Raw genomic sequence first — 26,934 nt, 5'->3', positions numbered from 1 at the left:
TGTCAGGCTAACTCAACCAGAGAGAGCACAGGTTCCTCTCAGACTGTCAGGCTAACTCAGCCAGAGAGAGTAGAGGTTCCTCTCAGACTGTCAGGCTAACTCAACCAGAGAGAGCAGAGGTTCCTCTCAGACTGTCAGGCTAACTCAGCCAGAGAGAGTAGAGGTTCCTCTCAGACTGTCAGGCTAACTCAACCAGAGAGAGCAGAGGTTCCTCTCAGACTGTCAGGCTAACTCAGCCAGAGAGAGTAGAGGTTCCTCTCAGACTGTCTGAGATAAGTGCCCTGCGGATGATAGATTAGCTCTTACTCCTACTGTTGACTCCCTCTGAGAACTGAAGCGCTGAAGCTGAAGGAGGGGGGGCAGCAATGTTAATCTTACTATTATCCTATTTATGTAATGGGAAGAGGAACATACGCTGGAATACGTCAAGAGAAAGTTCAGTGAAAGTCGTAGTTTATCAAGATGGACCCAAAACATTACTCTGTTGGCCGACGTGTCGTGTGATACAGGAAATTGCCTGGCTGCCTCCTCCATTATAAAAGTGGTTTTGCATCCAATCTGATTGGGCTGGGTGGTTTGGTCTCTTTAGGTTTTTCTTCTCTCTCCCTTCGTTATGAGACTGAGTGATCTCTGGTCTAAGCTCCGACCTTGTCATAGGATTAATGTGTGTTAACAGGTGGAGGGGGGGGGGGGGGGGTGATTTGACTTGGCTCCCTGGTTTCATTGTGCTGGAGTAACCAGGGGGAGGTGGGGGGCTGAATGAGTGTGAACATTTCAGATTGCCTTTGAGGTAAAAGGGACTGCATTGTTTTTCTCCAATCAGCTCTCCTCGTGGTGGAATGTATTTTTGTGGGGATTGCCAGAGCCAATGAGGATCAAAAGGCGCTGGGCTAACAATGCAGGGAGCCAAACCATGCATCATGGAACAGAAAGGCAGCTGCCTGGCGGGATTGGAAACGGTAGCCACTCACTATGCTCCGCTCCCTGCTCCGGCTCCCCTTCCACAGCTCTATGGAATGCTGCTGATGTTCTGGTGAGAACTACAACTCTGCCTCGCCTGGCTCTTGACACCAAAAAAACGGCCAAAAACGGAAGAATAAAGTCCGGCCTACGCTGTGAATCTGGAGGCAGGTGTTGGTGGAGCATCAACAGACAGACAGACAGACAGACAGACAGGCTCAGCCCCGTGAGATTCCACCAGAACCCACTACCACACTGGGAGGAAGAATGATGGTGGTCGTAAAAAAGGAGGGAGAAGGAGAAGAGCAGTTTAAGGAGAAAAGGAGGGAAGCTTGTTTTCAAGTCAAGGCGTTGAAGTGATTTGTGGTGGGCCTGACAGAGGTGTTACGATGACATCATCAATGGCCATTGTCCCCCCCCCCCCCCCCCCGCTACGAGGCTTTGTTCTCCCATGACCACAAAAGGGGGTGGTCAGAGGACCCGTAGGAAGCTAGTGGGAGGAGCTATAGGAGGATGGGCTCATTGTACTGGCTGGAAAGGAATTAATGGAACAGTATCAAACAGATCAAACATATAGAAACCCCGTTTGACTCCGTTCCATTGATTCCATTCCAGCCATTACAATGAGCCCGTCCTCCTATAGCTCCTCCCACCAGCCTCCACTGCAGTACACCCAGTACCTCTCCTCTAAATAACCCCGCACAGTAGAGCTGGAAGATAGTGAAACCTCACTTTGTTTATATTTTAACTGGAACTAATACTCAACACACGAACACTTCAAATTAGCTCTTTTGTCTATCACTTGGAGCAGAGCTGCCTACTTACGTTGTCAACAATATGTCTGCTGTAGCTTTGGCAGTAATTTGATAGCGATCCATCTGCCAAGGTATTTTTTCTCTTCTCCTAATCAGGAGTTAAGATTGAATCGGGCTGTGTCCCAAATGGCCACTGTTCCCTATAGAGCTTGGGCCAAAAGTAGTGCGCTATGTAGGGAATAGGGTGCCATTTGGAACTCAATCCTAGTTTCCAAGTGTTTGTTTCTTATGACCTGGTGTTAGCTCTGCTGCCGTCCGTATGCCTTCTGGTTATGACGAGCAGTCATTAGCGAGAGAGCTAATATTTCAATATTTTTCATATTTCGTTTACCGCTGCTGTGTTTTAGTGGTCTTTTAGCTGAAGATCAAACGGCTCCTTCCTTTTGGAATTCTTGTCTTGACCCGCTCCTTCCCAGTGTTTATGTGGGGAATTCGGGTCACTGCATCCCAAATCTGACATATGGGTTAATAATTTTAAGGTGAGGGACGGGAATGGTTGTCTGTGGCAAACTAGAATCATCTCCCACTCATTACTGTCAATGTGCAGTTTATTGGACTCACTACCAACCCCACATAAATCCTGTTATTTTGAGCAACACGGAATTTACATGGAGTAGTTCTCATAAATTCTCGTCGAGAGGAACTCTTATTTATTCGTCAACGTTCGCATTTTTTTTATCTTAACGGCGGTATTGAAAGGACCCCGGTGTCGGATCACTGTAGGCCTAGCTCGTACGGAACAGGGCTGCCGACACGGACATCACATTCCATTGGAATGTTTGACTGGGTTCTGCCCTTCGCCGTCCAAATAGTTTCTGGGGGATCCAGTACACTTGAACCAATTTATGATCTGTGTTGCTTGGCCTGTGACCCGGGGCTACACCTCTGCTAATGCCTCCACACTGTAGGACTAACACAAAGGCCAGACCTCCTCGCTCTCTTTGCCTAAATTCCTTTTTAAATATTTTGAGAGGGAATTCCAAGAGGTTGACGCAGGCAGATCGGCTTTGATTCTGGCTGATGTTGATGCCGCTGCTGGTTCGCCTCCTTCAGTGAGGTAGCCATTCTAGGGGGTTTTGAGGTCGATTTTTTTGCATCCACGCCAGCCAGCATCAATGCTTCTGTTATTGAGGGAGGAATGGGGCTTGAGCTGTTTTGGAGAGGGGGGGACAACAACATACGGCCAAAAATGTAAGGGGGCACGTTTTAAACATTGTTAACACCTAAGCCTGGCATTCTGTTCATTCTTTTGTTAAGAGAGGGAGAGAGAGAAACACAAAGACCTGATTGCATTGCCTAGGGACTGAAACGCTATAGCTGCTTATTACAGCTAACTATGATGGGAGGACCACCAGAGTTGTGACTGATGTAGCTGCCTCCGGGGTGAGACAAAGGTTTACGTATTACACAAGCAATTTAGATGGTTTCTAAACATGTTGCCAAGACACTGGGTGCTGGCAGCCCTGTCCTTGTTTAGGTTCTCTTTCTCTTCCCCCCTCCATCTCTATCCTCAAATTTTGCATGGTGCGGGGGGGGGACGGGGGGGACTGAAGGACTCTGCACTTTTGTGTTGTCTATGAACTACGAGTGAGCTAATAAATTCTTTCAGCCACTCAGCATAGCATTCACGGATATCCCCCAAAGATTACACACACAAATCACCGGACAATGGAGGCCGCCGGGATGGCCTGGGCGTCGCAGGGGCCCCGAGGACAAGCTGGCGAGAGAGAGAGAGAGAGGGCTGGGCTGGGGTGGGGTGGGCTGGAGGGGGATCGAGGGGGAGCACTGGCTGGAGTCAAATGTTTTATAATGGTTTGTAATGCAGTAGTCAATGAGGGCGGTAGTGGAGGTACGGTATGTGGGGAGGACAGAAGAGGGGGATTTGGTTGGGAGGGGTGGGCACTGGGTATCTACAGAGACCAAGATGGAAGGAGACAGAGAGAAAGAAGGAAATATAGTGAGAAAAGTAGAGAGAAAGAGACAATGTTGTGGCTGTGGGTTATGGGTTGGCTTTGACTTTAGTTACTACAGCACAAGCAGCAGAAAGAAAGAAAGAAAGAAAGAAAGAAAGAAAGAAAGAAAGAAAGAAAGAAAGAAAGAAAGAAAGAAAGAAAGAAAGAAAGAAAGAAAGAAAGAAAGAAAGAAGGAAGGAAAGAAGGAAGGAAAGAAAGAAAGAAAGAAAAAGTAGGCAGATAATTAACTTGTTGGTCCTTTGTGTTTGTCCTCTGACTGCAGGCAGGAGATGAAAGGGGTCTGCTAGGTCTCACATTCCACCCCAATTACAAGAAGAACGGCAAGCTGTACGTCTCCTACACCACCAACCAGGAGCGCTGGGCCATCGGACCGCACGACCACATTCTGCGCGTGGTCGAGTACACCGTCTCCAGGTAACTAGTGGAGAAACCCATGCCAAACATTTACCATTTACGGTTCAACCACTGATAATACAGAAACGTCCTGCATGTGGTCGAGTACACCGTCTCAAGGTAAAATCTGTGAAATTACATTGAACCAAAGTTGAATAAACGTTGAATTGACATCTATGTCCTGCGGTCACTGTCTCCAGGTAAAATGGGAGAAACCAAACCAAACCACCCTCTAGATACATTCATTGACCACACATGGTTCAACCAATGACGATGCAGAAACAAGCAAAGCCTAAATAAGATGGATTTCAGTGTCGATATTCCCGAGATAAATGTTTGTAGGTATAAAGTAGGGCTGGGAATTGCCAGGGACCTCACGATACGATATTATCATGATACTTAGGTGCCGATATGGTATTTATTGCGATTCTCACGATTCTATATGTATTGCGATTCGTACTGTAATTGTATTGCAATGTTATTCGATGTTCCAAACATATTGCTCACAATATGTATGCTGCAGAGGGACAATAGAGAGCCATGAGAAAACCTGTTTTGATCAGTCATGGAAATAAAAGTGCTGACAACATATTGGCTCCTTATTTCAAAAGAACATGGAGAACAAGCTATGAGGGAAAAATCCTGGAGTTTTGGAGCAGGTACAGCCAACTAGCGCACAAATAATATTGCAATATTGTCAAAACAATACGATATATCGTCAAAAATAATATCCCGATATGTAACACAACAATTTTTTCCCGCATCACTAGTATAAAGTACAGTTGATGAACAGGAAATGTTTATTTTCTAGTGAGTTTTGAATGCAGCCCGTGTCGGCTCGCTGCCAAGTCAAGTCTCTCACGTGAAACGTGTTTTCTGACGGCGACAGCTTTTGCCCTTATTGAAAACTGTAATGGCGGCGTATAATTCTACAAAGCCGCTAATGACAACTGTAGATGTTTGTGGCTCTGCTGGTGATATACCAGAGCTCCGTTGCACAACAAGCCGTGATTAACAAAACAAACTTCTCGTAACTATACTAGTTAAAGTATTACGTTTTTATTATCATAATCACTGTTGTATGGCACGGTTTAAAGACTTCATTTTTCAAACTGTTATAATCTTGGAGGTGCTGGCGTTTTGAGGAGGAGCCATGGCGTTGGTATTTGTATGTCACTCAGTGTGAGATAGTCAATCTCTTCCTGGCAGAGCAACGACCCTGAAGGAAAATAATAAGAAACTCTCTGTCTAAATACCCTGCCCAAAATAACACATCATTAAACATTTTGTGGCTGTTAATATGAAGCCAAATCTTTTCTCTGGACTTGGAAAGTCATCACTTTATGGGTTTGAGTTACAGCTTTGAGTTGAGATTCACCCCAACATCGTAATAACGTCCTAACTCTGAGCTTTAATGAAGCGTCAAATCTAAAACCCAATGTCTCCAGACAACAAGCTCATTAAACACTCTTCTCGTTGGCGTGTTGTCGGTGAGTTAGCTTGTTTTTACATGTCAGCGTTTTCTCCTGCAGTGGTATCATCTTACTCACACGTACATAATTGCTCTTTTTCCATCCAGGCATTACATGAGCACCTCTCTGTTTAATCAGGACATCCTTTAAATATACGTCTCAAACGTTCTTTACCTTTGGTCTCAATATGTGTAGTAGGCCCCAATAGTGTCAACATATGTTTATGGCTCATTTTGGTTAATGCAGGGGTGTGTTAGGGCTGGGTTGGAGAAAAAGCATGCACACACTATGACCTCTAAGACTGTCTACTTTTGGTATGGAATGTATTGAAACGTCACGCCAGCCTCTGACAATACACTGTTAGGTTCCTCTCATAGAGATATAAAACAATACACTGTTAGGTTCCTCTCATAGAGATATAAAACAATACACTCTAGGTTCCTCATAGAGATATAAAACAATACACTCTAGGTTCCTCATAGAGATATAAAACAATACACTCTAGGTTCCTCTCATAGAGATATAACACAATACACTCTAGGTTCCTCTCATAGAGATATAAAACAATACACTGTTAGGTTCCTCTCATAGAGATATAAAACAATACACTCTAGGTTCTTCTCATAGAGATATAACACAATACACTCTAGGTTCCTCTCATAGAGATATAAAACAATACACTCTAGGTTCCTCTCATAGAGATATAAAACAATACACTCTAGGTTCCTCTCATAGAGATATAAAACAATACACTCTAGGTTCCTCATAGAGATATAAAACAATACACTCTAGGTTCCTCTCATAGAGATATAAAACAATACACTCTAGGTTCCTCTCATAGAGATATAAAACAATACACTCTAGGTTCCTCTCATAGAGATATAAAACAATACACTCTAGGTTCCTCTCATAGAGATATAAAACGATACACTCTAGGTTCCTCTCATAGAGATATAAAACAATACACTCTAGGTTCCTCTCATAGAGATATAAAACAATACACTCTAGGTTCCTCTCATAGAGATATAAAACAATACACTCTAGGTTCCTCTCATAGAGATATAAAACAATACACTCTAGGTTCTTCTCATAGAGATATAAAACAATACACTCTAGGTTCCTCTCATAGAGATATAAAACAATACACTCTAGGTTCCTCTCATAGAGATATAAAACGATACACTCTAGGTTCCTCTCATAGAGATATAAAACAATACACTCTAGGTTCCTCTCATAGAGATATAAAACAATACACTCTAGGTTCCTCTCATAGAGATATAAAACAATACACTCTAGGTTCCTCTCATAGAGATATAAAACAATACACTCTAGGTTCCTCTCATAGAGATATAAAACAATACACTCTAGGTTCCTCATAGAGATATAACACAATACACTCTAGGTTCCTCTCATAGAGATATAAAACAATACACTCTAGGTTCCTCTCATAGAGATATAAAACAATACACTGTTAGGTTCCTCTCATAGAGATATAAAACAATACACTCTAGGTTCCTCTCATAGAGATATAAAACAATACACTCTAGGTTCCTCTCATAGAGATATAAAACAATACACTCTAGGTTCTTCTCATAGAGATATAAAACAATACACTCTAGGTTCTTCTCATAGAGATATAAAACAATACACTCTAGGTTCCTCTCATAGAGATATGAAACAATACACTCTAGGTTCTTCTCATAGAGATATAACACAATACACTCTAGGTTCCTCATAGAGATATAACACAATACACTCTAGGTTCCTCTCATAGAGATATAAAACAATACACTCTAGGTTCTTCTCATAGAGATATAAAACGATACACTCTAGGTTCCTCATAGAGATATAAAACAATACACTCTAGGTTCTTCTCATAGAGATATAAAACAATACACTCTAGGTTCTTCTCATAGAGATATAAAACAATACACTCTAGGTTCCTCTCATAGAGATATAAAACAATACACTGTTAGGTTCCTCTCATAGAGATATAAAACAATACACTCTAGGTTCCTCATAGAGATATAAAACAATACACTGTTAGGTTCCTCTCATAGAGATATAAAACAATACACTCTAGGTTCCTCATAGAGATATAAAACAATACACTCTAGGTTCCTCATAGAGATATAAAACAATACACTCTAGGTTCCTCTCATAGAGATATAACACAATACACTCTAGGTTCCTCTCATAGAGATATAACACAATACCCTCTAGGTTCCTCATAGAGATATAAAACAATACACTGTTAGGTTCCTCTCATAGAGATATAAAACAATACACTCTAGGTTCTTCTCATAGAGATATAACACAATACACTCTAGGTTCCTCTCATAGAGATATAAAACAATACAGTCTAGGTTCTTCTCATAGAGATATAAAACAATACACTCTAGGTTCTTCTCATAGAGATATAAAACAATACACTCTAGGTTCCTCTCATAGAGATATGAAACAATACACTCTAGGTTCTTCTCATAGAGATATAACACAATACACTCTAGGTTCCTCATAGAGATATAACACAATACACTCTAGGTTCCTCTCATAGAGATATAAAACAATACACTCTAGGTTCTCATAGAGATATAAAACGATACACTCTAGGTTCCTCATAGAGATCTAAAACAATACACTCTAGGTTCTTCTCATAGAGATATAAAACAATACACTCTAGGTTCTTCTCATAGAGATATAAAACAATACACTCTAGGTTCCTCTCATAGAGATATAAAACAATACACTGTTAGGTTCCTCTCATAGAGATATAAAACAATACACTCTAGGTTCCTCATAGAGATATAAAACAATACACTGTTAGGTTCCTCTCATAGAGATATAAAACAATACACTCTAGGTTCCTCATAGAGATATAAAACAATACACTCTAGGTTCCTCATAGAGATATAAAACAATACACTCTAGGTTCCTCTCATAGAGATATAACACAATACACTCTAGGTTCCTCTCATAGAGATATAACACAATACCCTCTAGGTTCCTCATAGAGATATAAAACAATACACTGTTAGGTTCCTCTCATAGAGATATAAAACAATACACTCTAGGTTCCTCTCATAGAGATATAAAACAATACACTCTAGGTTCCTCATAGAGATATAAAACAATACAGTCTAGGTTCCTCTCATAGAGATATAAAACAATACACTCTAGGTTCCTCTCATAGAGATATGAAACAATACAGTCTAGGTTCCTCTCATAGAGATATAAAACAATACACTCTAGGTTCCTCTCATAGAGATATGAAACAATACACTCTAGGGTCCTCTCATAGAGATATAAAACAATACACTCTAGGTTCCTCTCATAGAGATATAAAACGATACACTCTAGGTTCCTCTCATAGAGATATGAAACAATACACTCTAGGTTCCTCTCATAGAGATATGAAACAATACACTCTAGGTTCCTCTCATAGAGATATAAAACAATACACTCTAGGTTCCTCTCATAGAGATATAAAACGATACACTCTAGGTTCCTCTCATAGACATAAAAAACAATGCATTTGATCGAACACTTTTCGATTTAATTTTGTTGATCAGGAAAAACCCGAACTTGGTGGACAGTAGGACCACGCGGATGCTGATAGAAGTGGCAGAGCTGCATAGGAAGCACCTGGGAGGACAGCTGCTGTTTGGCCCTGACGGCCTGCTGCACATCGTCCTGGGAGATGGCATGATCACCCTGGACGACATGGAGGAGATGGACGGCCTCAGGTGAGACCCAGGGGTCAAAGGTCAAGGGCAATGTGTAGGCTATTTGGGGATTAGTCTGTGGGGGATCATTCTGTCAGAATCTTTAGTATGTGTATCTTTCTATGGGTATCTTTCTATGGGTATCTTTCTATGGCCATATTGCTATGGGTATCTTTCTATGGGAATCTTTCTATGGCCATCTTTCTATGGTTATGTTTCTATGGGAATCTTTCTATGGCCATCTTTCTATGGTTATCTTTCTATGGTTATCTTTCTATGGGTATCTTTCTATGGCCATCTTTCTATTCGCATCTTTCTATGGCCATCTTTCTATTCGCATCTTTCTATGGTTATCTTTCTATGGCCATCTTTCTATGGTTATCTTTCTATGGCCATCTTTCTATGGTTATCTTTCTATGGGTATCTTTCTATGGCCATCTTTCTATGGTTATCTTTCTATGGGTATCTTTCTATGGCCATCTTTCTATTCGCATCTTTCTATGGTTATCTTTCTATGGTTATCTTTCTATGGTTATCTTTCTATGGGCCTCTTTCTATGGACATCTTTCTGCTGGTATTTTTTAGGCCACTGTAGGCCATTTCCCAAAAACTTAAAGGACAGTAAGTCTTCTAACATTTGGCAAGATGAAGCAATATGGTAGCAGTAAACCAAGATAGTAGCTACAGTTTTTCCACCTCCACCTAACCAGTTGTCCTTTCTTGTGTGTGCTGTCTGCAGTGATTTCACAGGGTCTGTGTTGAGGGTGGACGTGGACACAGACTGCTGCACGGCTCCCTACTCCATACCCAGGAACAACCCCTACTTCAACAGCACCAACCAGCCACCAGAAATATTTGCCCACGGACTGCATGACCCAGGCAGGTGAGTGAAATGTTCCATGGCCATACCTGATACCTGTACCCACCAAGAGAATCCCACCAATACTTCACACACCTGATACCTGTACCCACCTAGAGAATCCCCCCAATACTTCTCACACCTGATACCTGTACCCACCTAGAGAATCCCACCAATACTTCACACACCTGATACCTGTACCCACCCAGAGAATCCCCCCAATACTTCACATACCTGATACCTGTACCCACCCAGAGAATCCCACCAATACTTCACATACCTGATACCTGTACCCACCAAGAGAATCCCACCAATACTTCACATACCTGATACCTGTACCCACCAAGAGAATCCCCCCAATACTTCACATACCTGATATCTGTACCCACCCAGAGAATCCCCCCAATACTTCTCACACCTGATATCTGTACCCACCCAGAGAATCCCCCCAATACTTCACATACCTGATATCTGTACCCACCCAGAGAATCCCCCCAATACTTCACATACCTGATATCTGTACCCACCCAGAGAATCCCACCAATACTTCACATACCTGATATCTGTACCCACCCAGAGAATCCCCCCAATACTTCTCACACCTGATATCTGTACCCACCCAGAGAATCCCCCCAATACTTCACATACCTGATATCTGTACCCACCCAGAGAATCCCCCCAATACTTCACATACCTGATATCTGTACCCACCCAGAGAATCCCCCCAATACTTCACATACCTGATATCTGTACCCACCCAGAGAATCCCCCCAATACTTCTCACACCTGATACCTGTACCCACCCAGAGAATCCCCCCAATACTTCTCACACCTGATACCTGTGCCCACCCAGAGAATCCCCCCAATACTTCACATACCTGATATCTGTACCCACCCAGAGAATCCCCCCAATACTTCTCACACCTGATACCTGTGCCCACCCAGAGAATCTCCCCAATACTTCACAATGTGGTGTGTATCTTCTCATATATTAATATTAGTATATAGTATGTCGTTTTTAATTGTGACTGACAGTTAATTGTGAGTGACAGTTAACTGTGAGTGACTGTTGCACCTATTCCTTTCTAGTGTGTATCTTCTCAACCGTGGACATGATCAGATCACTCCGTGTGTTACTGCCTCGGTTGTTCTGTGTCTTCACATGGTAAAAGGTTGATCATGGATTGACTGGACTAGGCTATGAGCTTCATTAGAACGTGTTCATCAATCATACTGAGTTGTAGCTGGGTGTGTGAGATATGCAGCTATTGATTTACAGTACCCCGCATGCCACTGTTTTATCATGTGGCACAACCACCCCAAGGTGATCGGTGATACTCAGGGAGTGACGCATCATCGCAGATGGACAGTGTCATGACGTTCCAATGTTTATCCGTTCATTCCTGTCTTTCCCCAGGTGTGCCGTGGACCGGCATCATACGGATAACAACGGGAGTCTCTTGATCCTGTGCACGGACGCCAGCGGTAGGAACGCGTCAGCAGGGAGAATACTGGCGATCACTAAGGGGAAAGACTACGGTGAGTTCCTTCTTCTAATGGTTTTCCCTAACAACACTGAGGATGTGTCCCAAATGGCACCCTATTCCCTATATAGTGCACTACTTCTGAGCAGAGTGCATGAGCCCTGGTTAAAAGGAGTGCACTTTATAGCGGACAAGCTGCCATTTGGGACCTTTAGGAGCCTGAGAGTGCCCTTTAGGGGTCTGTCTGGAATACATCAATGGGACATTAATGTTGCTTGTTATGAAAATAGCTCTGTCTGCCTTACAGTCTCATTTCATGTCCTCTCTCACCTTGGGAACGTGTGGAAGAATCTGATGGAATTCCTCACAAATTACCTTTTTGGATAACCTTTCATTTTACTGTGTGTTCTGCACGAGAAAAACGATGTCTGTTTTTTTGGAATACAACTGGATTCTTTCCTATTGTGAGAATGCGGTATTTGGTCAGCCTCCAACTTGTTCAGTACACAGTGTATCTGAGTAAAAAAAAAATATCAGAAGTTATTGTGATCCACAAACGATTCGTCCTCGCATATCGTTGCCAGGGGAATGTGAGTTTGTGCCCATGACTAGGATTTATAGTTGTCAGCCACGATGAATATCTTGATGATGTGTTAGTATAGTTGAAAGCGCACTAAACAGAGCCATGAGGACCTGGGGTTCATATTCTCCTTGGTGCACGTCAAAAGAGCATAATCGACACCAGAACACTCTTTCTAACACAATGAAGAAATTAGTGCTTATGTTTGGTTGAATCATGTAGAGCTGTTTGTTTGATTCTAATAACCACACAATGAGTGCTATTTCAGCCACCCACAAAACAACCCCCCCTAACCCCCACCCAGCCCCTCAGCCTAGTTTAAAGCCCCCACCCATTCCATTGGCCACCTCTCACCCAGGACGATCACTGATTGGGCCAAATTACCCCAGACCCCGGCCCCGATTATACTATTGCCATGATGGAGGTGGAGTTCATTACCTATCTGATTACACCCTAATAGGGGCGAGAACTCCTCACATCATAATGTCCATTATTCCCATAATGACTACATAACGATTTACATTCATGTTGTCCCAAAAATACACTAAAACTCCATCATCAACCTCCTGCGCTATTTAGTTCAACCATCACTTAATACGTTCAGTTTCAACGTTAATGAAGAGGTATTGTGGCGGTTAAAGCCCTACATCGACATTACATTTTAATCCAGTTTAGCAAAGTTGTTTTTAACAAGGCAAGGCCTCAGTCACAGTAATTGAAACCACCCTTCACTACGTACTAATGGACTCGTGACAGATGGCAGTAAACATGGACCTCCTTTTCTCTTCCTACACCAACAGAGAAAACAGGACTCATTAGAGTGAGCATAAATCACACCCAGGTCTCAGGGAGTCACAGTCATTAGGCTAGGGTCTGACCATGGCAGCTCCAGGTCTCAGGGAGTCACAGTCATTAGGCTAGGGTCTGACCATGGCAGCTCCAGGTCTCAGGGAGTCACAGTCATTAGGCTAGGGTCTGACCATGGCAGCTCCAGGTCTCAGGGAGTCACAGTCATTAGGCTAGGGTCTGACCATGGCAGCTCCAGGTCTCAGGGAGTCACAGTCATTAGGCTAGGGTCTGACCACGGCAGCTCCAGGTCTTAGGGAGTCACAGTCATTAGGCTAGGGTCTGACCATGGCAGCTCCAGGTCTCAGGGAGTCACAGTCATTAGGCTAGGGTCTGACCATGGCAGCTCCAGGTCTCAGGGAGTCACAGTCATTAGGCTAGGGTCTGACCATGGCAGCTCCAGGTCTCAGGGAGTCACAGTCATTAGGCTAGGGTCTGACCATGGCAGCTCCAGGTGCAGAGTGAAGGCATGGTGCCATGTTTGCCACCACAGAGAATACTATTATACACTCTTAGAAAAAAAGGTGCTATCTAGAACCAAAAAAGATTTTTCGGCTGTCCTCATAGAAGCACCCTTTGTAGAACCCCAAGATGGGGTTCTACCTGGAATCGAAAAGGGTTCTCCTAAGGGAACAGCCACAGAACCCATTTGGAACTTTTTTAGAACAGAGGTAAACTCCCTGCAACGCCCATATTATATGAGTGTAATATCTAAGATGTAGCTAGTCATATTTTGGTCAAGCTGTCAAATGACAGCTATCTTAGGCTGAAAATAATAACTTTTGACAAATGCTATATGTTCCAAAAAGTAATTTTTTGGGGAGGGATACACAAATTGACTTAAAATACCACAATCATTCTGAATTCGTTTTTTGGAGCTTGTAGAGATCTACAAGTGTCATATGGCACTATATACTGTGTATAGTGCACTATATGTACAGGGCACTACTTTTGACCAGAGCTCTATGGGCCTTGGTTAAAAGAATAGTGCACTTTAAAGACAATAGGGTGCCATTTTGGGCACAACCTCTGTAATTACACTGATCTGAGGCCTGTATATCTGTGTTTATGTAGAGAACGAGGCGTCCATCTTAATGATACTGATCTGAGGCCTGTACCTGTGTGTTTATGTAGAGAACGAGGCGTCCATCTTAATGATACTGATCTGAGGCCTGTACCTGTGTGTTTATGTAGAGAACGAGGCGTCCATCTTAATGATACTGATCGGAGGCCTGTACCTGTGTATTTCTGTGGAGAACGAGGTGTCCATCTTAATGATACTGATCTGAGGCCTGTGTATCTGTGTGTTTCTGTAGAGAACGAGGCGTCCATCTTAATGATACTGATCTGAGGCCTGTGTATCTGTGTGTTTCTGTAGAAAACGAGGTGTCCATCTTAATAATACTGATCTGAGGCCTGTGTATCTGTGTGTTTCTGTAGAGAACGAGGCGTCCATCATTGACCTGGCGACCAGTGGAGGAGCAGCACCTGTGGGAGGGTTCATCTACAGAGGCTGTCAGTCCAGAAGGCTCTACGGGAGCTATGTGTTCGGAGACAAGAACGGGTAAGCTTATAAGTTGTAAATATTATAACAGGGTTTTTATTTATCGTCAAATGATCTATATTAAATGTGTAGCTAGTTTGAATCAAACGTCATTGTTTTCTCATTTGGAACATTCTCAAACGGTTCTAGTGTTCATTGACTTTGAATTGAACAAACACAAACAGCTGTGTTCAGTAAGCCAACTTTGCTATGGTGAACGTAACTCTGAGGTAAACACTATGCCAATTGACGTCCATCCCCTGATTCTGTCCATGGTCACCGTGCCAACATAAACCCAGTGTTCCATCCACGTTGGGGGGAAAACATTACTATCACATTACTGACACTACTACTGCTCAGGCTCATTCACTGTAAATGGAGACGTGATTTCCTGCCCCGGTTGGTTGATCCGTTTGGCTACGGCCTCGTGTTGTTCACACGTTTCATTGGTTGATAATTAATCTTCCTCTCTTGCTGAAGTCAAACCTCGCCTCTTGAATAAACAAAGGAAATAAAGACGCTGAAGGAAGTACGCTATTGAGACATCATGGCAATGTGTTTGGAAAAATGACTCGCAGCTACTTAGTCTCATTTCAGTTTTTGAGGGGCACGTTGTTGTGAAAGGGCGAGGAGGATTTTGGCATCATGTTTATTTAGAAACCAGAAGACTTCATGCACACTAAGGCACTGAAACACAAGACTGTTGTGCTGTGACCTGGAAGGAAACAATGTGCCATTTTTGCTGACCCCTGACCTGTGCTTAATGCTAGCATTACTGTAACAGTGTACTGATGTTGCGCTGTGCTTTTGTGTGTGCTCGTGTGTGTGCGTATGTGTGCGTTTCAGGAACCTGCGGATCCTCCAGAAGGGCTCAGCGGCGGCGAGGGACCAGTGGCAGGAGAAAGCTCTGTGTCTGGGGACCAGCAGCTCCTGTGGCTCCGCTCTGGTGGGACATATCCTGGGCTTTGGAGAGGACCAACTAGGTCAGTAGAACCAGCACAAAGGCTGTTTCCCAAATGGCACCCTATTCCCAATATAGTGCAGTACTTTTTGACCAGAGCACTATGGGCCTTGTTGAAAGTAGTGCACTAAATAGGGAATAGGGTGCCATTTGGGATCCAGCCCAACTCTCTCTAGTCTAAAGACTGGTCCCTACATGTATAGCCACATTATTATATGTCAATTTCTGTGTGTTTCTGGGTGTCTCTCTACATCTGAGCTGATGTTATGAGTGAAAGCTTTTGTCAACAAAGGGTCTGGATGCAGAAGATAGATTGCAGAGTGTCAAGCCTTCCTGAAATGCGTGTTTACACCCAATGACAGATGTCAAAACTGTGGAAAACTCTAGTTCAGAATCATTGGGGCATTGTATATGGAACAATGGTACATGTATTTACATAGTACATCCCTGGAGTGCGATGTCAATGTTCAACATGTTTCCACTCGGTTGGGTTGAGAAACAAGACTGCTCCAATTGACTTTCCGAGATTAGGAAGTGAGGGGAAAAATGTCCGCGGAGTCTGAAATTCAAGCCGTTATTCGAGTGATATTCATGATATTGGACCAGAAAACCAACAGAGGTCACACACGCTGTGTGAGGGGAACTAATACCTCCATCCCTTCCCGCCGTGTCACCTTTCCTCCATGGCACGTTCCAGCAGCAGGATATTAAAGTCTCCCTGCTTCCTGAAGGATTATATGGTCATTTCCATACGATAGCACCAGGCCTCAAAGAGCCTACTGATATGGCATGTAGTTGGCCACCTGGTGATGAATGTTTCTGATCTGTGTTATTGTTTACCAGCCTGCCAGTCATACCATCTTAGGTGAGGTTAGGTTCGCTACATCAACAAACCCACTGAACCCAATTCATTGTATCCCCGTTTGACAAACGAACTCACTGTGAGCTCATGTTTTGCAGAAAACTAATTATCCATATTGGCATACAACGGGCACACAGGGTTAACCATGGGACTTGCCAGTATCTTGGCGTGGTGTTAGTTGAAGATTTTTGCTTTTGTTCATGATTTGTAAATGGTACGGGGGTAGGGGAATGGTGGAGGGCTGGGCTGGCTTCCCACAACAGGGCCCCATTGACACATGTTTACAATTTGTCCTCTTATGGAACCGTGTTGTGGGCTTGCTCCTCATTAAATGACTCGCCTGGTTCCAGTCAGGAGTATTCAGTTGTCCCGTGATACTCACTCTCTCACAAGTCCCATGGCAAGTGCAGCACTGCAGGGACCCTGAGCAGGGCCTCTTCCCTTATTTTCTCTCTGTTTCTCTCTCAATTTCAATATCATTTTAAGGGGTCTATTGGCATGGGAAACATACAGTTGAATTTGAAAGTTTGCATACACTTATATTGGAGTCATTAAAACTTGTTTTTCAACCACTCCATAAATTTCTTGTTAACAAACTATAGTTTTGGCAAGTCGGTTAGGACATCTACTTTGTGCATGACACAAGTAATTTTTCCAACAATTGTTTACAGACAGATTATTTCACTTATAATTCACTGTATCACAATTCCAGTGGGTCAGAAGTTTACACACACTAAGTTGACTGTGCCTTTAAACAGCTTGGAAAATTTCAAAAAATGATGTCATGGCTTTAGAAGCTTCTGATAGTCTAATTGACATTATTTGAGTCAATTGGAGGTGTACCTGTGGATGTATTTCAAGGCCTACCTTCAAACTCAGTGCCTCTTTGCTTGACATCATGGGAAAATCAAAAGAAATCAGCCAAGACCTCAGAAAAAAAATTGTAGACCTCCACAAGTCTGGTTCATCCTTGGGAGCAATTTCCAAACGCCTGACGTTACCACGTTCATCTGTACAAACAATAGTACGCAAGTATAAACACCATGGGACCACGCAGCCGTCATACTGCTCAGGAAGGCGACGTGTTCGGTCTCCTAGAGATGAACCTACTTTGGTGTGAAAAGTGCAACTCAATCCCAGAACAACAGCAAAGGACCTTGTGAAGATACTGGAGGAAACAGGTACAAAAGTATCTATATCCACAGTAAAACAAGTCCTATATCGACATAACCTGAAAGGCTGCTCAGCAAGGAAGAAGCCACTGCTCCAAAACCGACATAAAAAAGCCAGACTACGGTTTGCAACTGCACATGGGGACAAAGATTGTACTTTTTGGATAAATGTCCTCTGGTCTGATGAAACAAAAATAGAACTGTTTGGCCATAATGACCATCGTTATGTTTGGAGGAAAAAGGGGGAGGCTTGCAAGCCGAAGAACACCATCCAAACTGTGAAGCACGGGGGTGGCAGCATCATGTTGTGGGGGTGCTTTGCTGCAGGAGGTACTGGTGCACTTCACAAAATAGATGGCATCATGACGGAGGAAAATGATGTGGATATATTGAAGCAACATCTCAAGACATCAGTCAGGAAGTTAAAGCTTGGTTGCAAATGGGTCTTCCAAATGGACAATGACCCCAAGCATACTTCCAAAGTTGTGGCAAAATGGCTTAAGGACAACAAAGCCCTGACCTCAATCCTATAGAAAAATTGTGGACAGACCTGAAAAAGCGTGTGCGACCAAGGAGGCTAAGTTAAATCAGCTTTGTCAGGAGGAATGGGCCAAAATTCACCCCACCTATTGTGGGAAGCTTGTGGAAGGCTACCCGAAACGTTTGACCCAAGTCAAACAATTTAAAGGCAATGCTACCAAATACTAATTGAGTGTATGTAAACTTCTGATCCACTGGGAATGTGATGAAAGAAATAAAAGCTGAAATATATAGTTATCTCTACTATTATTCTGACATTTCACATTCTTAAAATAAAGTGGTGATCCTAACTGACCTAAGACAGGGAATTTTTACTAGGATTAAATGTCAGGAATTATGAAAACTGATTTAAATGTATTTGGCTAAGGTGTATGTAAACTTCCGACTTCAACTGTATGTTAACATTGCCAAAGCAAGTGAACTAGATAATAAACAAAAGTGAAATAAATTAACAGTAAATATTACACTCACAAAAGTTCCAAAATAATAAAGACATTACAAATATCAAATTATGTGCAAATAGATAAAGTACAAAAGGGAAAATAAATAAACATAAATATATGGGTTGTATTTACAATGCTGGTCTTCACAGGTTGCCCTTTTCTTGTGGCAACAGGGCTTCTTAACTGGTTGCCCTTTTTTTTCTCTCTCTCGCTCTCTCTCTTCTCTCCCTCTCTCCCTCTCTCCCTCTCTCTCACTTTATCTCCTCTTCTCTTATTTGCTCTCTCTAGATAGGGCTGATGCCTGGACTACATTTCCCATGTAACCCCTCTTCTCCTCACCCCCAGGTGAAGTGTACATCCTGGCCACCAGTAAAAGCATGGCACAGTCACACAGTGGGAAGCTCTACAAGCTAGTGGACCCTAAAAGGTAAAGAACACAACTTTCTTTGTGTGTGTGTGCATGTGTTTCTGTGGCCTGCCCATATACCTACACATAGCAGATATAGTGGCAGTGCAGGATCACAACTTCACAGGGAGAGGGAATGTCATACCTCCCTCCATCCCTTGTTTTCTACACCTCTCCAATACATCACACACACGCACGCACACACCAGGGCTCTTATCCCCTTAAACAAATCATCACACAACGGCCGGTTCCCCGGGCCAACACAAATCTCAGCGGGGTAATTGGAGAGTAAGCATACCGTTTCTAACACCAGCACTACCAGCGGGCCCTGTTAGAGAGAGAGAGGGAAGATAGGAGAGAAGAAAGAGAGAGAGGATAGTGAGGAGAGGGAAGAGAGAGCGAGGAGAGAGAGAGAAAGCGAGCACACGTGGCTCGCTGGGTATTTTCGTAGCGTTTGACAGGGCTGCTTATACACTCCTGGAGAGAACGGAGGGCACCTGTCGACGAGTGGTAATGTTTTCCTCATAGTCGTAGGGAGAGATTTGTTACATGTGACTGGAATATCTGGTGGTTTTGTTTTTAATGAAGGGATGCTGTGTCCCAACAATGTGCCCCGCTGCGTCCCAACAATCCAGGTCGCACACAGCTGATAATGTGCTGGAGTTTCTGGTGATAAATATTACTAGAGGAGATGGTTGCCTGTTAATCATTGTTGTATGCGTGCTAAACATTTTACCATGTGTTTTACTCTATTCAATATTTTCGATAATCATGAATCTTTAACAAATGATGTTTGCGTCAACCCTAGTACATGTGAAAAACATTTCTCCCAGCACACCATACACACGTATATGGGGTGTATGAAGTCCCCCTCCACCGTAGCCAACATCTGAGACATGTGTAGGCCTTGAATGTCACTGATATATAGTCTGAATTATGAGAAATGACATGGAACACAACCAGATCCTCTCACATTCTAATTCAAACCAATCGCTCTTCAAGCTGTGTCTTTCCACCCTCAGCCACCCAGAAATCATCCAGTCCCCCTTTTCAGCTGGAATGGAGAGCTAGAGATCCTCATGTAGGTTCTTCAGCTTAAGTGAAGTTGGCAGGGAGGCATGTGGAGCATCTAAAAACATTTCACTGGGCTTACAGTGGGATTTAAGTCTAGGAAGGCGATAGAATAATGTTTCCTTAAGTCCATTTCACTTTATTGGAGTGTGTGTGTGTGTGTGTGTGTGTGTGTGTGTGTGTGTGTGTGTGTGTGTGTGTGTGTGTGTGTGTGTGTGTGTGTGTGCTTGCGTGTGTGTGTGTGTGTGTGCTTGCGTGTGTGGGACAATAGAAACAGATCCCTGGCTAATTATTGCTAAGGTGATGACAATACCAACCAAGTCACAATTAATTACGCCACAGATGTTTCTACGGGCCCCTTGCTGCCCCGCTCAACATTTTATTTATGTTTTTTGGCATGGACACATTTTTCCCAAACAACAATTCTTTCCACCATATTTTGGGCTTGTTTAGTCTGTATAGTGGCCTGTGTGGTGCTGGGAGTCCGGCTTCTACACACGCACGCGCGCACACACACACACACACTCACTCACTCACTTCGCTATTAGTATCTCGTTACAGGGAGGATGGAGAGGGGGAGGGAAGGGGGCAGCTAACGTTTCTGACCTTGCTGCGTTATCACGTCTGGTGGGCCACCCGTCCTCCTCTACCCCTTCTGGGGTACCTGGCGCCCCCTCACCCTCCTCCTTCACAGAAGACTTGTATTTCTGAGAGGCGAGCCTGTGGTGGTCCGGGGGTCCCACAACATCCACCCACATGGTGTTTTCATTACATGTATGTTTGGGGAAGAGGAGGGGGGCTTTAGGAGGCAGGAGGCTGGGGAGGGGAGTGAAAGAGGAAAATCACCTAAACCTCTCTGCAATGTTTTGGGGTAAACACACGTCCCGGCAGCGCGCTGACTTCATTTGTAGGTATTTGTTTGTCAGTCGGGTACCGTCCAATAATAAATAGGCCACCATGCGTCTCAGTAACATCATTATACGTTGTCTCTGTCCCATGTGGACACTGTCGTGGAAATTCTGTACTGAGTGAGATTTCATTTCTAAATATACAACACAGAGGCAAGGCAGAGTAGGATCATGTGGCATTGTTTACTGGCTCTACTGTGGAAGGAGACAGAGCTGTTTAAAAATACCTTGCGGCCTTGCCCAGGATTCAAACCTAGTCCATATGCATCACACTCACACACACACACACACGATATGCCGTCTTCCCCAAGGCTTCAACGGGTTTCAGTTCTGTTTTTAATGTTTTCCTTTTCCCCTCTTTCTATAATTAGATCAGTATAATGTCTGATTGAGACATGCAATGCTTCATTGAATATGTCTTATCTCAATTGCCCTGCCACACGCAGTCAGAGGTCCCCATGGGAGAGAGAGAGAGACTTTTATTTATTTCTGGTGCTAACATCCATTTAGAAGCAGAGGAGGAGGAGGATTTATTCCTTGAGAGAGGAGAGACACAAACACACACCGCCTCCAGGATTTGGGTGGGTTGGTTATGTGGGGGATGTCACTGGCCACATTGTAAAGCTGTACAGTATGTAACTGCCAGGTTGTTTATCGCGTATAAGAAGGGAAGGGACAGAACCACGTTTTATTCAAAACCCAATTCTATCCAGTCCTCACGATTCCATCTGGAACCTGAATGGGGGGAGAAATCATTTTCGTAGAGAGACAGTTGAAACAGTAAGAACTCCTGCTGATAACGGTAATAAAAGCAGTTGTCTTTCCACCTAAACAGGCTTTTATCCAAAGAGGGAGGAAATGGTTCTCCTGTGTCATAATATACTTTTCACACAATTTAGGGTTTAGTTGAGTCAGGTGCAGTCCTCTGATTGAATTGTGTTGAGTAAAGAGGTTGAGAAGACCCAGTGGACATAGAATAGGGCTCTGGGACCTCCTTTATGAAGTCACTATGGAAGTCACAAATTACAGGAAGTACTGGGGAGAAGGAGCAGGGAGGTGTGTGTGTGTGTTCAGTGTGTGTGGTACGATAGCTCCCAGCTCCATATATTCTGGCTAAAAAAGCCAGCTCTTTTATTCAGATGTCCCTCCTAAATCTTGCTGCTGCACTACTGTGGTCCTGCCCTTGACAAAGCTGCTCCACAGCTCTACTGAATGGCCCTGGCTCCTACAATACACAGTACATTTCTGACACAATTAAAACAAGGGATGAAACCACAAAGAAGCCCCCAAACAATGGAGCCGGATGACAAAACAGCCAAAGGACTCACACTGGGCCGTTTGATTTAGCCATTGTTGGGAGGCACAATGTACACCACTCCAGGGCTTTTTTCTCACATACACCTCATGCCAATCAAGCAAGCCCCAGCACATAGCCCCAACACATTCCATCCCAAAACCCTCCCCACCAACTCCCAGGCTACCAGCCACCCATCACTATCAAAGCTTTAAGTGAAATAAATCTGATAGTCGCTAGAGTATCCCTCACTAATAGCATCCCCTATATCAATCAGCTGTATGATTTGATCTGGGGTGACTTTTGAGGCGGTGAGATATTATAAAGAGGGCTGTGTTGTGAATAAGAGGGAGCTGATCAGGGATCAGGCTCAGCATATGGTCCCTGGCTGATGTCTCCTGTTCTGGAACAAAGGGGGAGGTGGGAAGGGAGGCAGCTGAGCCAAGCAGAGCTCCATACATCCCTCCCCCCCACCACCACCTCGCCTCCCTCCTCCATTCTGCCACTAGGACTACACTTTGAAAAAAAGAAGCTATCTAGAATCTAAAAGGGTTCTTCGGCAGTCCACATTTGAGAACCGTTTGAAGAACGCTGTATGGTTCCAGGTAGAACACAGAGGATTCTAAATGGAACCTTAAAAGGTTCTACATGTAACCAAAAAGAGTTCTCCTATGGGGACAGCCGAAGAACCCCTTTCGAACCCTTTTTTCTAAGAGTGTTGGAAACCAGCCAATAATGTATACAAACCCTAGATGGCTGATGATATGTATTGGCCATTGAGAGGTTTTTGAAGCCACCGGTCGGCCATATTGGCACTCCCCCCAGTAGGAGCAGTCCTCCATAGGAATTAATGGAATTCTACAGTATTTCAATTAAATGTTTTAAGGTCAAAATTACATGTATTGAAGTATTTTTTTGTTGTAGCGGGGACAGTAACATTAGTAATTAAAAAAATATATACTTTAAGGAAAAGGTTTTTATATTTTTTTTAATTTTACATTTTTATGTTTAGCTCACATAATATAATTTAAGATTATGCATTAAGGTGTCTGTAATAGAATGAATGTGGCAAAAACGAATGTAGACATTAATAAATGCATTTCTAAAGCTTCCCCAAAAAAATACAACGTGAGGGAGTGCCAAGAGGCTCAGGGGGCTTCAAAACAGCGCCCCCTATCAGTCATCTAGTGTATATATAAATCATTGGGACCAGCCCCGTGGACACTCAAACTAATAAGCGGCCCTCCTTTAATTTATCAGTCTTCATCAGTCTGTGTTTTATGCAAGTGTCCTCGCCGAGTTTATACATTCCCACAGTGCTTGTTGACCCAGCTGCCTTTGTCAAGTGGCGCTCCGGCAGGTGTTGTTTTCACCCGGGACCATGGCCACCCATGGCACTAATACAAACTGATGAGGGGCAATAGCCGTGGCTGACCCCTGCCCGCCTGACACTATTAACAGTGTTGTACCCCAATCCTCCAGGGACTAGCTGTCCCCCTTTTCTCTCTCTCTCTCTCTCTCTCTCACCCTGGTCTCTTTCTCCCAACTCCATCACTCTCCCACCCTCTCTCTTTCTGTCCCTCCTTCTCTCAGTTTTAACTACGTGCAGCCTGTCACAACAAAGGCCCAGAGTGTGGATGAGAAAAGGCACAGGGTTGGGTGGGTGCTGAGGGGAGCGGAGCATGGGAATCGCCCCCCACCCCTCCACCCCCCTAGAGACCCCCTCTAGGCTCTGGTACTGCCCCGGGACTGCCATCAGTCAATGTGGCTGTCAGAACAACACTCTCCCAGCCACGGTGTCCGACGCCCCACTCACATACCCCCAGAACCCTGACCAGGACCCCCTAACTCACTCACTCACTCACACACACAACACAGGCCAGGAGCACCTCCTTTGAGCCCTAACCAACCACAGTCAGTAAGTCAGTTCATTCACAACCAGACCCCAATATCACATTCAGTTGTGGCTCCTGTCTGTCCATTGGTCATTAGATTTCTATAGCATTATTTCTCTATAGCATTATCTCTCTACAGAATTAGAGCTCTCCCCAGCATTATCTCTCTACAGCATTAGAGCTCTCCCCCGCATTCTCTCTACAGCATTAGAGCTCTCCCCAGCATTATCTCTACAGCATTATCTCACTACAGCATTATCTCACGACAGCATTATATTCTGTCTAGGATTATCTCACTATAGCATTAGATGTCTCTACAGCATTATCTCTACTGCATTAGAGCTCTCCCCAGCATTATCTCACGACAGCATTATCTCGCGACAGCATTATATTCTGTCTAGGATTATCTCGCTATAGCATTAGATGTCTCTACAGCATTATCTCTACAGCGTTAGAGCTCTCCCCAGCATTATCTCACGACAGCATTATCTCGCGACAGCATTATATTCTGTCTAGGATTATCTCGCTATAGCATTAGATGTCTCTACAGCATTATCTCTACAGCATTCTCTCTCAGCGTTATTTATCTACAGCATTAGGTCTCTACAGCGCCCAGAGAGTCCAGCAGGCAGAGAGTCCAGCAGGCAGAGAGTCCAGCAGGCAGAGAGTCCAGCATCATTATCATCATAACAGACTCTACACACATGCACTGGCCACTCCACAGCACTCCCACCAGGCTCTCTGTTTTCCATACCACTACCATTGTGTGTGTGTGTGTGTGTGTGTGTGTGTGTGTGTGTGTGTGTGTGTGTGTGTGTGTGTGTGTGTGTGTGTGTGTGTGTGTGTGTGTGTGTGTGTGTGTGTGTGTGTGTGTGTCTGATGGATATGTCAATACACTGCCTGGCTGAGGCTTGTCTTGCTTCATTAGTCGATGAACACACAGAGAAACGCACACAAGCTAACAGGCACTTCACATTTGAATTCCATCACGTAGAACACTCCTATATTATTTCCAGGTTTTTGAGCCCGGGCTGTAGCGTGATATGAAATGATCATACTCTAAGCCTCCTTTGGGCCAGTGCGTGTTTTCAATGTTTGTCTTGTTATGAGATGATCACAATATGTCTGTTTAGTATGCTGCCTGTTGGCAGTGTGGTTGGATATGTTTGCGGGTGTGTGCTACATCTGTGTGTGTGTGGGGTGTTTGAGTCTCCTGTCATGCTGAATTGCAGCAGCGAATGGCTGTTCCCGGTGGCCTGTTCCTGGTGGCCTAGACACACACACACACACACACACACACACACACACACACACACACACACACACACACACACACACACACACACACACACACACACACACACACACACGTCCTCAGTGGAAACAAAACCCTGGTCCAGCCATTCAGTCAGTCCACCATTCCTCCAGCCTCCCAACCTCTGATGCTCCAAATGAATTATTATACTCAAACTCATTATCAACATTCCAGAAACAGAATATTCCAGAAAGAACCCTGTCACACACAGTCTCTCCGTACTCAAACATTCATTCTCCCCATGACTCCTTTCCATCAAATCAATGTTATGTAAAGGCACATTCTGGTGGAGCCGTTTCCTCTTCCCTGTTGTGTATGGTTAAGTGTTCTGCTGCTATGGCACCACTGCTGCTGCCTCTATTGTGTGTGTGTGTGTGTGTGTGTGTGTGTGTGTGTGTGTGTGTGTGTGTGTGTCTGATGGATATGTCAATACACTGCCTGGCTGAGGCTTGTCTTGCTTCATTAGTCGATGAACACACAGAGAAACGCACACAAGCTAACAGGCACTTCACATTTGAATTCCATCACGTAGAACACTCCTATATTATTTCCAGGTTTTTGAGCCCGGGCTGTAGCGTGATATGAAATGATCATACTCTAAGCCTCCTTTGGGCCAGTGCGTGTTTTCAATGTTTGTCTTGTTATGAGATGATCACAATATGTCTGTTTAGTATGCTGCCTGTTGGCAGTGTGGTTGGATATGTTTGCGGGTGTGTGCTACATCTGTGTGTGTGTGGGGTGTTTGAGTCTCCTGTCATGCTGAATTGCAGCAGCGAATGGCTGTTCCCGGTGGCCTGTTCCCGGTGGCCTAGACACACACACACACACACACACACACACACACACACACACACACACACACACACACACACACACACACACACACACACACACACACACACACACACACACACACACACACACACACACACACACACGTCCTCAGTGGAAACAAAACCCTGGTCCAGCCATTCAGTCAGTCCACCATTCCTCCAGCCTCCCAACCTCTGATGCTCCAAATGAATTATTATACTCAAACTCATTATCAACATTCCAGAAACAGAATATTCCAGAAAGAACCCTGTCACACACAGTCTCTCCGTACTCAAACATTCATTCTCCCCATGACTCCTTTCCATCAAATCAATGTTATGTAAAGGCACATTCTGGTGGAGCCGTTTCCTCTTCCCTGTTGTGTATGGTTAAGTGTTCTGCTGCTATGGCACCACTGCTGCTGCCTCTATTGTGTGTGTGTGTGTGTGTGTGTGTGTGTGTGTGTGTGTGTGTGTGTGTGTGTGTGTGTGTGTGTGTGTGTGTGTGTGTGTGTGTGTGTGTGTGTCTGTGTGTGTGTGTGTGTGTGTGTATCTGTGTGTGTGTGAGAATATGGTGTGTGAAAGAAAGGCCACATATCCGTATG

General features: G+C 44.0%; 1 protein-coding gene across 1 annotated transcript in view; it reads left to right on the top strand.

Moving 5' to 3' along the window:
* Nucleotides 1-26,934, top strand: part of LOC120035175 (hedgehog-interacting protein-like) — a 47,942-nt gene that overhangs the window by 16,856 nt on the left and 4,152 nt on the right. Inside the window, exons 5-11 of the mRNA XM_038981998.1 lie at nucleotides 4,011-4,162; nucleotides 9,186-9,359; nucleotides 10,078-10,221; nucleotides 11,615-11,736; nucleotides 14,548-14,671; nucleotides 15,497-15,633; nucleotides 18,974-19,055. Coding sequence (XP_038837926.1) covers nucleotides 4,011-4,162; nucleotides 9,186-9,359; nucleotides 10,078-10,221; nucleotides 11,615-11,736; nucleotides 14,548-14,671; nucleotides 15,497-15,633; nucleotides 18,974-19,055 — 935 coding nt within the window. The remainder of the gene's footprint in view (nucleotides 1-4,010; nucleotides 4,163-9,185; nucleotides 9,360-10,077; nucleotides 10,222-11,614; nucleotides 11,737-14,547; nucleotides 14,672-15,496; nucleotides 15,634-18,973; nucleotides 19,056-26,934) is intronic.

This window comes from Salvelinus namaycush, chromosome 42 (assembly GCF_016432855.1).
Source record: "Salvelinus namaycush isolate Seneca chromosome 42, SaNama_1.0, whole genome shotgun sequence".
In the NCBI taxonomy this organism is placed as follows: domain Eukaryota; kingdom Metazoa; phylum Chordata; class Actinopteri; order Salmoniformes; family Salmonidae; genus Salvelinus; species Salvelinus namaycush.
This window is presented reverse-complemented; position numbering and strand designations above follow the sequence as displayed.